A 14490-nucleotide genomic window follows, 5' to 3' on the forward strand; every position below is an offset into this window, starting at 1 on the left:
TTTCAAAAATTTGGCTGACTTCTGTAGATCCGAAGCAAAATCTTCCTTCAGTCTGAGAAAAAGATGGTGCTGGCTTTAGAACTTTTTGGTTGGTATAGAGGAATTGTGAAAGTGGAGGAGGAATGTATCTCCCTGCCATGGTAAGCAAAACTGTTGCTTAAAAGTGTTTCTGGATTACAGAGTAGTCTTGAACTGACTTTGTGTCTTGGACTATAATCTCCTATTAACTGCATTTCTGGTCTCATAATGGTATTTAACAGAGGACAGTTGTTCAGCAGCCTTAATCACATGTAATATTGTACAATTAGCAGACTGTTCGACAAAGGCTTCAGCCTCAGCTTTTTTTCACAAAATATAAAGCAGCAACACAATTTCCATTTCCTCTCTTTGCATGAACTCACCAATTCATTACAAAACACATACAAAGAGATGTCTAATAGCTAAGAAATGTGTCTGATCCAGAACAATGAAATGATCTGTCTCAGCTCTGTTAGGAGGACAATGTACAGACTACTGGACTGAGAGTGGCTTGTGGGCCTCCTGACATCCTCTGGAATGAAACCGGACATACGACTTCTCATCTCTGTTTTCCCCACACAATTTCAGGTATTCCCTCCGTCAAGACTGTGACCTCCTCAAGGCACAGACTGTTCCTCTGTGACGTTTGTATCGTGCTTAGCTCTGATGTCCTGATCTTGGTTGGGCTCTTACATCACACAAAGTAGAAATAGGTACTGCTGGCTGTTGCTGCGCTCCTTACTGTAGTACTGATGTACCTTGATTTTTTTTGAAATTGAGGTGAGGGTTTAATGGTAAGCCTGGGAAAACGGGCTAAACCAACCCCCAGACAATTCCTCCACACTCCAAGGGTAAGAACTGCAGAATCTGAAGAAGGGTAGATTTGGATCTGATTTCAGACTCTAATACGGGTCACTTTGGATGGTACCAGGAGATTCAATTAAATACCGTTTCTTTATCTCCTTCAAATAGAGACATCATGTCATAAATTCTCAATTTCAGCGTTAGGATAAAGTTTCAGAGGGTTTGATTGCTGTTATTTTCTTCACTGCTTGAAAGCAAGGCTCATTACGTTTGTCTTGTAAAAAAACTGTAAGACGAAAACAGGTTATAGCAAAGCTGAAAAAGACGGGCTGTGTACGGCACACTTCGCAGGAGAAAAAAGAAGGACAATTTAAGCAACGATTACTTCTGTACAGCGCTGTTTACAGAGCTAGGAACTTTTGTTACGGCTCATCAGGCTGTCAGCGGAAGGCAACGTCTCGATTTCAACCATCAAACGGGAAAACGGCGTAAATCCTCGGAAGGTCGGGATCTCACGACAAGCCGTAGCCCCTCTTCTAGCACTAACCGTGGCGAGTTCAAAGAAAACCGCCTCCCAACTTTGCAGGACCCGAGGCAAACACCGGCCCGGCTCCCGTGGAGAAGGGATCCGGGACAGACCGCCGCCTTGGCCCGCCGCCTGCTCTCCCCGCTGACCGGGGGCCGAGCCGGGGGCTCCCGCCCGCCCCCTCACTCCTAACGGACGCCCGCGCGCCGAGGCGGGGCGGGGCGGGGGGTCCGCCCCCGCCCACTGCCCCCCCTCCGCCCCGCCTCCCCTCCCCTCCCCTCCCGCGGGGCCGTGGGGCCTCCGAGGTCTGGGCGGCGGCGCTCCGCCGGCTTTGTGCGGCGGGTGGCCGGTGTGCCCGCAGCGCGGGGGGGGGCGGCCGGCCGGGCCCGGTGCCGTTTCATCTCCCTCCGCCCTTTCCTTCTTTCTTTCTTTTTTTTTTTTTAAGAAGCGTGGGCGGGAGAGGTGTCTGTCGAAGCACAGAGCGCAGGTCGCCGTCGCTGGGCGCAGGGGAAGGCAAGGGGCGGGAGGGGCGTGCGAGCTGCCGGTGTGCGGTTACCCCGGCTGCCCCTTCCCCGCTCTGGTCGGCGGGGACGGTGGTCGCCCGCCCTCCCCGCGCCGCCGGCCGGCCGGCCGGGCCGGACCCCCCTCCCCTTCCCTCCCCTCCCCTCCCCTCCCTCGGCCGCTGAGGAACGGGCGGAGGGACGGATCCAAACGGACCGAGGGGCGGGGGGCGTTAGAGCGAGCAGGCGGCTCTGAGAGGAGATGACAATTAGCCTTTAAAAATGGCTGCTCGGAAGCTGTCAGCCGGGACACGGAGGGGCTGTTAACCCTCCTCCCGCCCCTCTTCCCTGCAGGGCTAATAACGGAGCTCCTCAGCCCTTTGCTCACCGCCGAGCCCCCCCCCCCCCACCCGCCGCCGGTGCGGGATGCCGTAGCGGCTCCGCGGCCCGGCCGCCCTCACTTCCCATCTGACTGACTGGCAAGAGGACGGCGGCAGCGGCGGCCCCCGCCTCCCCGCGCTCCTCCTCGCTGCCGCCTGCGTGTGTGCCGCGGGCAGAGGGACTACAAAGGAGAAGGGGGAGTCGGGGGGCTACATGGTCGAGGGTGGTGTGGGTGTGTGTGTGCGTGCACGCCGGTGGGGGGCATCTCTGGCGAGGAGAAAACGCAAGGTCAAGAGGCAGTTCTCCTCCTCCTCCTCCTCCATGGAAGAAGACGGGAGCGATGAGCCCTGAGGAGGACGACGAAGAGAAGGGGCGGATGGCTGAGGGCTGCCGGGCTTCCCCGCGGGAGTGACGGGGCGCCGAGGGCTGAGGCGGCCGGAGGAGGCAGCGCTGGGGTCGGGAGGGAGGAGAGGAAGGCGAGGAGGAAGCGGGGGGTTTGAATCTCCCCCGGACGGATTATTTCCCCTCAGGGGAAGCTGCCCCTGCCCGGGGTGCGCGGGCGGCGCTGCCATCGCTGCCCGCCGCCGGCCGCGCCTCGGCCCACGGCCCCCGCCGCGAAGATGGACCCGGGCAGCGCCGTGCGGAGAGCGGGAGCTGCCCCCGCGCCCCTGGGCTCCTGGAGACCTTCCCCCCCCCCCCCCCTCCTCCTCCTCCTCCTGCTGCTGCTTCTTCTCCTCGCTCCTGGATGTGAACAGCTGGCTGCTCTTCTACGGCTTCTTGTACCTGGCCCTCTATGCCCAGGTGTCCCAGTCCAAGTCCTGCGACAAAATCTCCTGCTTCTCGGGTCATTGTGTCAACTCCACCTGTGTCTGCGACCAGGGCTGGGTGGGAGACCAGTGCCAACATTGCCAGGGCAGGTTCAAGTAAGTCTCTGCCGATTACCGTTCCCTTTTCCTCCTCCCTAACCCCTTTTCCTGTCGTTCTCACTTGCCTGTTTTTTTTTTTTTTTGCTTGTGTCTGCTATGATTGTGTCCGTGTGCGGTGGAAGTATGTGACAGAAGTTAAGGATGAAGTAGGCTCCTCCACCTCAGGGACCCTGCCTCTAAGAATGCAGGACCCAGTCCTCCGATGGAAAATTGTACCTGCTAACTTACTGCTGAAAATAGGCTGCTCCACTTGATGGGAACTGAGAGACAAGGAGAAATTGGCCTAAAGCTGTGTCGCTGCTGTCCCTCCTGGAAGTGTCATGGAAATGACATGTGCACTTCATGGGGCTGCCCAGGGAGCAAAAATTACTAAGGGATTTGAATGACTTTTTCCTTCTGGAGAGTGAAAGTGTTTTGCTCATTCCAGTCTTCCTCCCTTTCTTTCCAGTGTTTTAGCTAAGTAAGTGTTAGTCAGGCACGTTCAGGATAACATAAGCGTAACTTAGTGAAATGTACGTACCTCATGACAAGGTTTGCAGGAGAGGAGACAGTGGTAAATGTAAAACAGTAACATATTTTTGCAAAGGAGTGGTCAGTGAAGCTAGAACTACCTTCTCATTCTTAAAAGTGGATGTGATACTGAGTCATTGATCAGTGAGAAGGAAGCGCATCCTGACACTTGCTTTTCTATCTGTTGTAGAAAAGAAGACTTAATTTATAGGGCTGTCACTTCCCCCCCCGCCCCCTTTGGTATCAGTATAAAGACTGGCTGTGAAGAATACTGTCTGCTGTTATTTCGCTGTATAACCTTGGACAGGACATCTCATTTCATTCCCTTGTAAAACACCCCTTAAAAGATGGAACTCTATTTATTAGTATATTGACACATACAGCTGGAAAGTGTTCTAACATCTAGCTAATAACAATATATTGGTAAAGCTGTGACTTACAGAATTCAAATTCTGTCTTTGGAAAGTACTTTCATTGGTAAAAGTATCAATAATTGTCTACTTAAAATTGTGTTTAAATTCAGTTTTCTCTTTGGAGTACTAAAATTAAGCTATATAATTTACATCTTTTAAACATTCAATCCGAGGTCACTCATGACTAAATAAACAAAAAGTAAATCCAGTGACTCGTTAGCTTGGGAAGTTGAGTAGCTGGGGGTCAGACATATTGGCTGAAATAATGTACGTGCTGCAGAGGAAGAAACAATTCACCGATAATATCTGGTGGATTATTTCTTCAGTGAGATTATAACTGAGTTGTAAGGGTAATATAAAGCAGATATAATATAAGCACATCTTATCTGCATATGAACTTGGTAATAAGGTTTTAAAGTTGGTCATTTGTTGCCTGTGTGTATTGAGGATTTGGGGGTTGTCCTGTGCTGTGGAACAATGGGCTAATTGTGTAGGGATTGAGAGTGAGGAGAGGAGGCCCAGGTGAATCTTCTTTGTGTGTGAGGATCTGCAGGAGACAAGCTTGCAGAGCTATTATTTCCTTGCTTTAAAGAGATTACTTGTATCCTTTGTCTTGATGCCACTCACAACAGACCCTAATAGTGCAAAGGCTGAAGCAAATTTTCATTTCTTAAATTTCAAAGCTTGTTGTGAATTAGTATGTTTTCTGAATGATTACTGGAGCCTTTATCCAGTCCTTAACAGGTACTTCCTTGATTATCTGGTAAAACATTTATGTTTCTTTACATTTGTTGTATTTGTCAAGTGAGAAGGCACAGTGGGGTTACGTTTTCACTTCTGGTAGAAAGTTAATAATCCATCCCCACCTAGAGGAAGTTCTGCCTGAGTGTTGAAAGGGCACCTCTTCTGAGCTAAACTAACACAGTGGTTAATTGCTGTGCTGTTAGGAGTTTTGGTGAAAGCAGAACAGATTTCTCATTAACTCCTCTATATTCTTTCATGCTTAGCTTTAGAAATGACAGTGATGCTTGCATTGTGATTTTTGTCACAGAAGTAAGCTGTTTCTATTATGTTGGAGACCTATTTTTTACTGAGGACACTTTCATAGTGGTATCTTCGATAGCTCATCATTAATCTTTATTCTTAGAAGCAAAATATACCCTGCAATGAAAATAAGCATTCTAAGATTTAAAGCTTTTCAGGTCCTGTCAGTTGGGGATGGCATGAAATATGTTAACATGTGTCTTACAACGCAAGCAGCAACTCTGAGTAGTTGTATTTTGAATCCTGAAAATTCAGATGGGTGTTGAATGGGTGATGAGTCAAGTCTATGTATTTCCAGCTGAAGAGTTGGAAAAAGAATGTTAATCTGCCTCATGGCCGGGTGATTGAAGACCTTTGTGACTTCTGTGTCAATTGATGGTTTGACTTACCGTGGAACATTTGCATATTGTTTCTGTTTGTCTGTGAAGTGTGAATATCTGCTTTATACACAAGCTGCCATGGCTGGACTTTTGCAGCAGTGGTACTTTTATTTGACAAGTTATGTTGGATGTATACCACTTTTGCAGCAGTTGCTTCTGTCAGTAAGAATTATTATGAAGAATGTTTCAAAATGACATGAAGCTTGAAAAGTGTGTTTGGCTATTATAACTGCGTTAACAATTAATTTATGGGTTGTAGATACAATCTATAAAAATGTTAATAGAACCTTGTGTATTATTCTAAACATTTACATTGTTTCAAAGTTTCAGCAGTTTGAAGTGCCTGGGTGCGTCTCTGTTACGCAAGATTAAAATTGAACTTTTAATGACCTAAATTGGACACCTGTAAAACCTGTTTTCTGTCACGAGGTTAACTGAGGAAACAGATTTCTTAAGGGTAGGCCTAAAAGACTTGAAAATAAAAGGGTCTTTATTTTTCTTCTTTATTTGCTCTTCTGGGAATTGAGTGACTTGCATTAGCAAGCCTCAGAAACATTACGGTAAGAGAAATGCTCTACCCTAGGGGTAACTTGGGACCATTAATTCTTTGGTGAGAGATGTGTAGTATTTTTGTCTTTGTTTTACTTCTTTTCTAGACTGAGAAGTAAACAACATAGCAGAGAGACATCAAAAATAATTGATCAATCTTAGTAAGCAGGTGTCAAAATTAGTTGACAGTACTATGGTAACCTTGCCTTTTCCCTGTAGGAGAATTACTGAGTTAAGTAGACTACTCTGCAAATGTTGCTCTGGACTGGATGAAACAAGCATGGATGGGGGAAAAAATGGGCAAAAAGATTCTCTAGCACTATTTTATTACTCTTATTTATCAACTTTTGTATTTACTCCTTGTATTGTGAAGCATGCGGTAACTCATTATATACACGGAAGTGTTGTTATTCTTACTGCATTGCATTCATATCCATGTCAGTCACATTTCAGAATGATCTAGGCCTCATCTCTGCCTGCCAGTAAATTATTTTACTCTGTTCAGGATGGATATCTGAATGCAATTCTGACTTTTTTCCTTCTCTCAAACTTTTTTTTTTCCCTTCCCTTCTGTTCTGATAGAATGCAAAAAAGATTTTTTTTTTCTTTTTCTGGTACCAAAATAAAAAAGGGAAATTTAGTTATAAAAAGAGAGGGGAAAGAAATTCTGTCTGCCTGCCTGTGGGAGACAGGTGAAAGATAAGAAAGCTAAAGGGTGAGCAGGTTCTGTTTTTATAGCAGGGAGCTTCAAACAGCACAGTTCCCAAGACGTAAACAAAACCACAAGCATAAAAGCACAGTGTCCAATTTTATTTTGATAGATTTATTAAGGAAATGAAGTTTTAATGCTATAACTGTGACTCTTTCTTCCCCTATCCTATAGCCTTGAATTTGTTGGTCAGTTACAGTTTTCATGATGATACGAGCTTGGGCAGAAGGGAGAGGGAAAGGCTGCCCAAAGCAGTTGTGTTATGAGACTCCAGGGAATTCAGGGAGGCAAACATTACGAATGGCCCAACTGCAGGAAAAGCTGCAATCACAGCTTCTACGTATTTAGATGTCAAAGTCAATCAATCTTGAGATGCAGTGCTACAGGAAAACATGTTTCATTAGTTTTGCTACTCACAGAATGACTTCTTAGAAGAAAAAAAAGTTTCTTTCAGGTTGGAGCAAAAAGTTACCCCTTTCTCTAGCTCTGGTTTATGCACTGGTGTATGGAAGCGCATTAGAGAAAAAATTGTGCATGAAACTGCTCTTCCTCTTAAGTTTTTGAGTATCTGAATGACTGGAAATATCCAGTCTCCTAAAATGCTGTCTTTAAAAAGGTAGATTGTGTCTTTGGATGATTATGATTGTTTATTTGATAACTTATGAGTCCCAGCTGGCATATGTAACAAAGCAGACTGTACAGGATAGGTGAGCACCTTTGAGTACCTACACAAGTTAATCTGCTTTGCCTAGTCCTAGATATCTAGTTGTTATGGATAGAGTAAGAGCAAACTGAACAGTTTAATTATTAAACCTCGTCTCCAGATGTTCTTATTGCACTTCTAAATTACTTCCTTCCTGTTCTCCTTAATTTCTAGAGCTCCTATAAAAGATTCTGCATTTTTCAAGGACAAAACAGTTTCCAAGTACAAGAACCTTCACAAGTGAAATGTTAGAAGTGTATCAAATTTCATTATTCCGGGCAAAATCCTTATTTCTATCTAAAACTCTGAATTTTGCTGTCTGCAGAATGACTCATGCAAGGAAAGTGTCCTTAAATTGCAGAATGTAAATGAACAATAATGCTGTATAAGAAATGATCTTTAGGCAAAAAGTTAGTTTTAGCTGCAGCCAGTTGAAGTTCATGCTGCTGTGAAAAGGGGTGACTTTGCCCTTCACGCTTCTCTTTGATTACATCTTTCCGCTTCTTATGTAAGCATTAATATTCCTGCTGAGAGTTGAAAAGTATCAACAGGAACATATCTCCCCACCTACCAGCCAACTGTTTTTAAGCCAGCTCAGTTTCCTCATGTTACTTTACTTGCGTAAGTCTCTTGCTGACCCAAAGGAGGTAGCAGGAATGAGCAGGTGTAGATGGGAAAAGAAAATTGTCCCTTTAAGAAGTGGTACAGACTTAGTTTGCCTTAACTTTAATGTGAAACAACGTCACCACTAAACTGGTGCAACTTCTATTACAAATCCTGAGTCAGGCTATCAGTTGCAAAACTGCCTTTGTCATCAGCATGGCCTGTGTCTGATTCAAGACATATGCATAGTTATTCTTACTGACATCAGTGGAGTTGTGAGATTTTTACACCTGCAAATTGCCTTTTTATAAGTCAACATGTGATGTTAATATAATTAAACTAGTGGAAATGTCAGTGATTATGACTTTACCCTTATAAAATGTGATCTTTATTTAAATTGATTTTAGTGGTGATGCTCTGAAAAATATTTCTTCCCATGTGAGTTATTCTCTCTGTATTAAAATCTTAAAATACAATGATAGTTGGTACAATAAAGAGATATTGCATTTGTAAGGAATACTTTTTTTATTCAAATCGTGTTTTGAAATGTGGAAGCATAAGCCATACGACCATACTAAACTCCTCCTACAAGCTAAACAACCTGCATTAAAAAGTGTTTTTTGAAAGAAAAGCAATCTTTTTGAAGACTTTAAAACCTGATTGTTATTAGTATGGTGGTGTGTTTTATGCTTCCTGTATGGAATCATTTCAGTTGCAAAAGACCCTTAAGATCACAGAGTTCAACCATTAACCTAAGACTACCAAGTCCACCACTAAACCTTTTGAATATTTTTTTAATGGTTTTTTATAGATAAGACCAGAAATGAACTCTCTGATTACCTGTTCTTACAGTTTGCCTTATGCAGGCTGTAGGGTAACTCTGAATTAATTCCTGTTTGAGTTGAATGCATGCTTTAGAAAACCATCCACATATGTTTGAAAGCACTTCCGCTGACTGAGACCCCATTACAGACTTTCAAAATTCTTCCATTGGTTAGTTATCCTCGCTGTTTTCTATAACCAGTAAAAACAAATGCATAATCTGCCTAATCTAGAAAATCTACCCTATCTCATTTTTTGTCCCTTTGAGTTGCCCTGTTTTCTCATGTTTTGAGTCAGGCCTTTGTTGCAGAGCCTTCAGTATGTCAGGTCTATGTTCCCTGTGTAGGTGAAAATATGGTCACCTTTTCCTTACTGAGAATGGAGGAGTGTCCCTTGAGGTGTCTCAACACAAACCAACTTTTTCCATCCTTGACTGCTCTCTTGGTTTTTAGCCTATTGTATGAGCATTCTTGAGCTATGAATGCCAGAACTAGATGCTTGTCTTTTGGCAATGGGTGTATTGGTGAAATGTAGCAGCAGAGCAATGTCTCCCCTGCTGCTTGGTGTCCTGCCGTGTGCAGCTGCAGAAAATGCTTCTAAGCGTAGCACTGTGCTGGCAGCTCAGTCCATTATTTTATGCCTCACAAGTCTTCTCAAAGTTGCTGCATCCTCAGTACCAAGTGATTGATATGTGGCCATGCTTTTCTCTAACTAGTCTGTGAACTGAACACAGCCTCCCCTATTCGGAGTGATATTTAATTGTGGGGCTACAAAGATGTGCATGTTTGGGATGGAGCTGTGATCTTTTAAAAACACCCCTCTTTTCCCCCAAGCAGTAGATAATTAACAATGTGCAGAGATCCTTCCTCTGTGTGTGAGTCTGAGACCATCTATAGGATTGAATCCAAATGCAAATTGGGCAAAGGGCTTGTGGATTCTGGAGTCTGGTTTGTCTGCAGACTAAGCAGTTTGTTACTTAAGCAAGTGTGGGAGCAGATGGCTGAGGATGCTGACAGGCCTTCAGACAGCACCAAAGGCTGGTTGCCATTGCTATGGGTGTGTAAAAAGCTCAGTTGCATCAAAAGTATGCTTAAGTCTATCCATAAGTGATACATAAATGCCTGTAATGGTTAAAGCATTTAATATTTATTATGATTTAAATTTAATTTGGCAAATAAATAGTCTCACACTGTGTATCTCTTACTTCCTTTAACCAAAAAGAAGGCATGATGTTCATATTTTGGAAGGCATTACCATAGTTCATGTCATCTTTTTAAAATGAGTATGAGTAGTTTTTGAGAGATCAGTCTATCACACTGCACTAGAAATTGATTTAATTGTATCAAAATGTAGGCAGAAAAGGTAGGAGGTAATATGAGGTGCTACAGGAATATCCTTGGGAAATTCTTACACATGCTAACTGAAGTGCTGGTGAAAAAACCCTTGCTTTTAAAACACTACTACATTGACAATTAAAAAATGCATTGGAAAACTCATGCAATAAAAAAATGCATTGGAAAACTCGTGCAATATTGAAGAATAATTACCTGTCAGTGTCTGGGGAATTTATTATTAGCTGTATAGTCTAGTCTTGGCAAACATGCTACAAAGTTGATGTAAGGAGGAATAAATGATGATGATACCTGAAAACATGGGCACTCCAGTGGACTGCAGTTGTTAACAGTAATAAAGGAACAATAATAAACTGTAAGCAAAGTGTATGTTTTCATGTGAGGTGGGTGAGCAGTGGGAATTTTCAGGCTAGTATTATAGGTTGTCCTATATATTCTTAAAAGCCTAATGAGCGGAGGTAAGAGTTGTGTTGATTTCAGAGCTCCTTGTGGAGTAAGACGCTGTTGAGAAATGATGGAACTGAGCTCAACACTGTCTGTTAGTGTTCATTCACAAAGTGGAAGAACTGCATTCAGCTTTGAAGTCTCCTGCAGATAGAAAAGTCTAAAGCTTTTAGACCTCTGAAAAGTAATTTAGCTACCAGCTATATAGAATATTATAGGGTAAACATCTTAAACTCTCTGTTAATGCAACAGCATTTTGTAAAAAACAAATTCACTGTAAAATCTCTCCCAAAATTTAGAGCTTGCATCACTCATCTGGAAGAAATGGATTCCAGGATCTGTTTGAATCAGTATTTTATATTTCTTAGCTAAGGATGGAAATGTGCTACTACCATCTTATGATGGCAAAATATCTAGCTTGTTCATGCTAATGATGTTTAGAAACAAGCTAGCCATAGAATATTTCCAAGTTTTAAGCAGCACGTGACCATGAGCCATGATTTGGGTAGGGAATTTTGAAGCCAGGATGTTCTAGGATTACCTGGCAATGGAACAAGTACGGAAGTACTTAAAGATTGGATGCAGGCACATAAAATGATACTCAGCGTCTACATTTTCATATGGATTTCTTCCATAATTTATGCGCTTCAGTGTCTCATTTGTAAAAAGGAAATAACACTTCCTGTAAGGTTAAAGACTTGAGGTGACCCATGATTGTAATGATGAGGGACAGCTAATAAGCTAGGTACAATTTTAGGGAATGCATTTCTTCCTAGAATGTGATAAATACTAGGGCATGAAGTGCTGTTGTCCAAACTGTGCTATAGATCTCAAAGAAATGAGTAAAATTGCTTCCTTATTCAGTCAGATTTACCTAAAACTTGCAAGGAGTCTGTATTATTGCAGAATATTTGAAGAATACATTGTTCTTTTATTCAAGAGAATTCTTGGAAAAAACTGTACATTGACTGTCAATGATAAGATTTTATTTTGAAGGTAAGACCTCCAAAGACCTAACCCCCAACAAACAAAATATTGTAATATGCTGTAGTACTTAACAGATACTTTGAAGAGTTACTGCTGTACTTGTATGAATACAATGTTTTGTATTAGTTATTACATTCCTTTATCAGTATCAAAGAACCATGCATTTCTAATTTGTAGGATGATTGCATTATGTTATTACAGAATTGTGAGTCTGGATTCAGAGTCTTTAAATGTAGATTTTTATTATAGACATGCACTTTTATGCGTAGATGTATGTTTGTTCCTATGTTTTTGAGTTTTCAGCTTGTTCCCTGTTTACCTTGAAGGCTAATAACTTGCCTTCAGTGGAAAAGTGGGTCATGTTGAGTATGTCATGTGATTATCGGGATGCTGGAGCTGGGACTGAAGAACGATCAGAAATATCACAAAAGGACCAGATTTTAACTGTGTACATTACCAGTTGTGGCAGTAAAGCGTGAGCAGCAATGATTTTGGTCAAAATTCTGGGGGGGAGATGTTTTTAAATACTCTGGTGAGCTTTGCAGAAACTTTCTATACAAGGTGTAAGTAGACCACGAGGCACTGTGGAACAAGATGATGAATGGGCTTCATTGATTGCCGCCCCCAATCCAAGGACAGAGATAAATTAACCAGAAAAATATCTTGCTAGTCATGCTGCAGTTTAAAATACTTTCCTTTTTGTAATGGATAGTAGTGGTGAATAAAATATGGTAAGCTTAATTTTCTTGATAATGCATTTCAGCTTTCAAAACTCAAGAGAACTTTGATACACTCTGAACTGTATAAAGGAATACTTGATAGTTCCAGCTTTATTAGTAAAACTGAAATGCTGATTAATCCAACTGTAGGATAATTTGCACCTTCAATTGTTCTTTTTTTGAATCTAGAGTAAGAGTGTGTGTATGTAAAAGTATGTATTTCTTGCAAAGAAAATCCAAAATAGTAAACCAAAACAAACATAAAATATCTCACATTCATGTTTGTGTGTGCAAGCCCAGCTGATGAATCTACTTTGGAGGATACTTGGTAATCAAATGTATATGTGGTATATGCAAGATGTACCAAAGCGGTTATGGGGAAGAGGGAAGTGAACTGTGTGTTTCATAGGAAGTATCATAGAGCTGTCGTAATTAAGCTGTGTGCTGCTGTAGTTCTCTTATATCAGCAGATCTGTTTTGTTTGCTTCCTAAGTCAGCTGAGGCTTTTCTAAAGGATAACTTAAAACATTGAACAGGAGCTGGAAGGTGTTCTTGAAAAATGATAAATACTGGACAAACAAATGGCTGCTTTTGAAAACATACAAATTTGCACTTGCATGCACAGCTGTAATATGTTAAGACAACTGTGTTAGAAAATATTTTTGCAGATGTTTTCTAAAACTTAGTACTGATATAAGTATTAAATCCAGAACATTTGTATTTAAAACTTTGGGGTTTTTTTCCTGGGTATTTTTAATAGTGTAGCACTTTGTAGGAATAATCTGTGAGCATCTATTATAAAATCAAAATGACACATTTTTTCTAGAATTTTTAATTTCCAAATTGCTTGTACTACTTTAGTTTTCATGGGGGACACCCCCCCCCCCCCCCCCCATATTCAAGGAAGTACTTACGTCTACACATCTGTATCATACTTTGTATCTGAATATCTTATTTAAGAACTAGGTAGCTAGTTAGTCATCACAGTGGCCTTGAGAAATAGATACTTATTTTTTGAGCTGTTTTACACATAGGAAAGCTGAAGTTGTGTGTTTGTCTAAGGTAACATAACAAATAAGTGACTGAATTGAAGTGGAAGCTTGGGAGTTTATACAATTTTCTGTGATTCTGTCCCAGTCCTCATTTTGGGAATACTGAATTGTTTTCAAATTGTACATTCATTTTCTGCAAGTATACAATATAGATTGAAGTGCTTTGTTTTCTTAGAGACCTTTACTGTGTAACATAATCAGATATAGGAAAGGATATGAAGTTTATTATTCAGGTATGGATACATAGCTGAGGAGTTTTGTGATGATATTTTAGACCAACTGTTCCAACCACATACTGTATGTCATTCAATGAATATGTGGGGGGGGACCTCTGTTAATGCAGGTATAAATGCCAATAGAGGTTAGAGATTGATGAATACTTAGAGAATTGATCTTGAAAGGTGTCCTCCATTCAAATGAGCCAGGACAGCAAAGCTGGACTGAGTTTGTAGTTGGTCTGTCTTCTTGTTTTTAAAGGGGGCAGGGGAGACAGGGAACAAGCAAATCACAGCTTAATATATTGAGTTCACAAAAGCTGTTCATTAACAGGAACATTGCTGGATTATTTTATTTTCAGTTTTATATACATCCTTGAAGTGCACCTACTGCTTTTGGGGTTTGTATGCATTCAGAAATCTGTTCTCTAACATAAAACTCTGAGGTGACAGGCAGCTGAATGTAAGCAGAATATTCCTTTAAAGTTAGACTTAGGTTTTCTAATTTAGATTGACTGCATTTATAAGTAGCAATTGGACTGGAAAGCAGAGCCAGTGTATGTTAGATTCTCTTGGAATTATAGAGGCTTGCAGCATTGCACTGAAATGGAATTTGAGAACATCTTCCTCTGATGTTTTCCTGTGCATTGTCTTGATAGTTTTGAGGTCATGCTCAGTAAAGATCTTAAAAAGCCCTACCTACTATTATTAAAAAGCCCTGTGGTTAAAGTACTTGCCTACTAAGGACATTCCTTTTGAAGAGTCTTATGTGGTTCTTTGACACATCAGCCATTGCTCTTTACATTTTTTTATCATCCTGGTAAATTTGACTT

At 41.7% G+C, this 14490-nt stretch overlaps 1 protein-coding gene across 1 annotated transcript in view; it reads left to right on the forward strand.

Annotated features, from left to right (window-relative positions):
• Positions 1-1725: 1725 nt before the first annotated feature.
• ATRNL1 (attractin like 1) overlaps positions 1726-14490 on the forward strand; it is a 541498-nt gene continuing 528733 nt past the window's right edge. The window contains 2 exon segments of the mRNA XM_069797060.1: positions 1726-2923; positions 2925-3152. Of these exon segments, the coding sequence (XP_069653161.1) occupies positions 2850-2923; positions 2925-3152 (302 nt within the window). The 5' untranslated portion in view covers positions 1726-2849.

Source organism: Haliaeetus albicilla, chromosome 11 (assembly GCF_947461875.1).
Source record: "Haliaeetus albicilla chromosome 11, bHalAlb1.1, whole genome shotgun sequence".
Lineage (NCBI taxonomy): Eukaryota > Metazoa > Chordata > Aves > Accipitriformes > Accipitridae > Haliaeetus > Haliaeetus albicilla.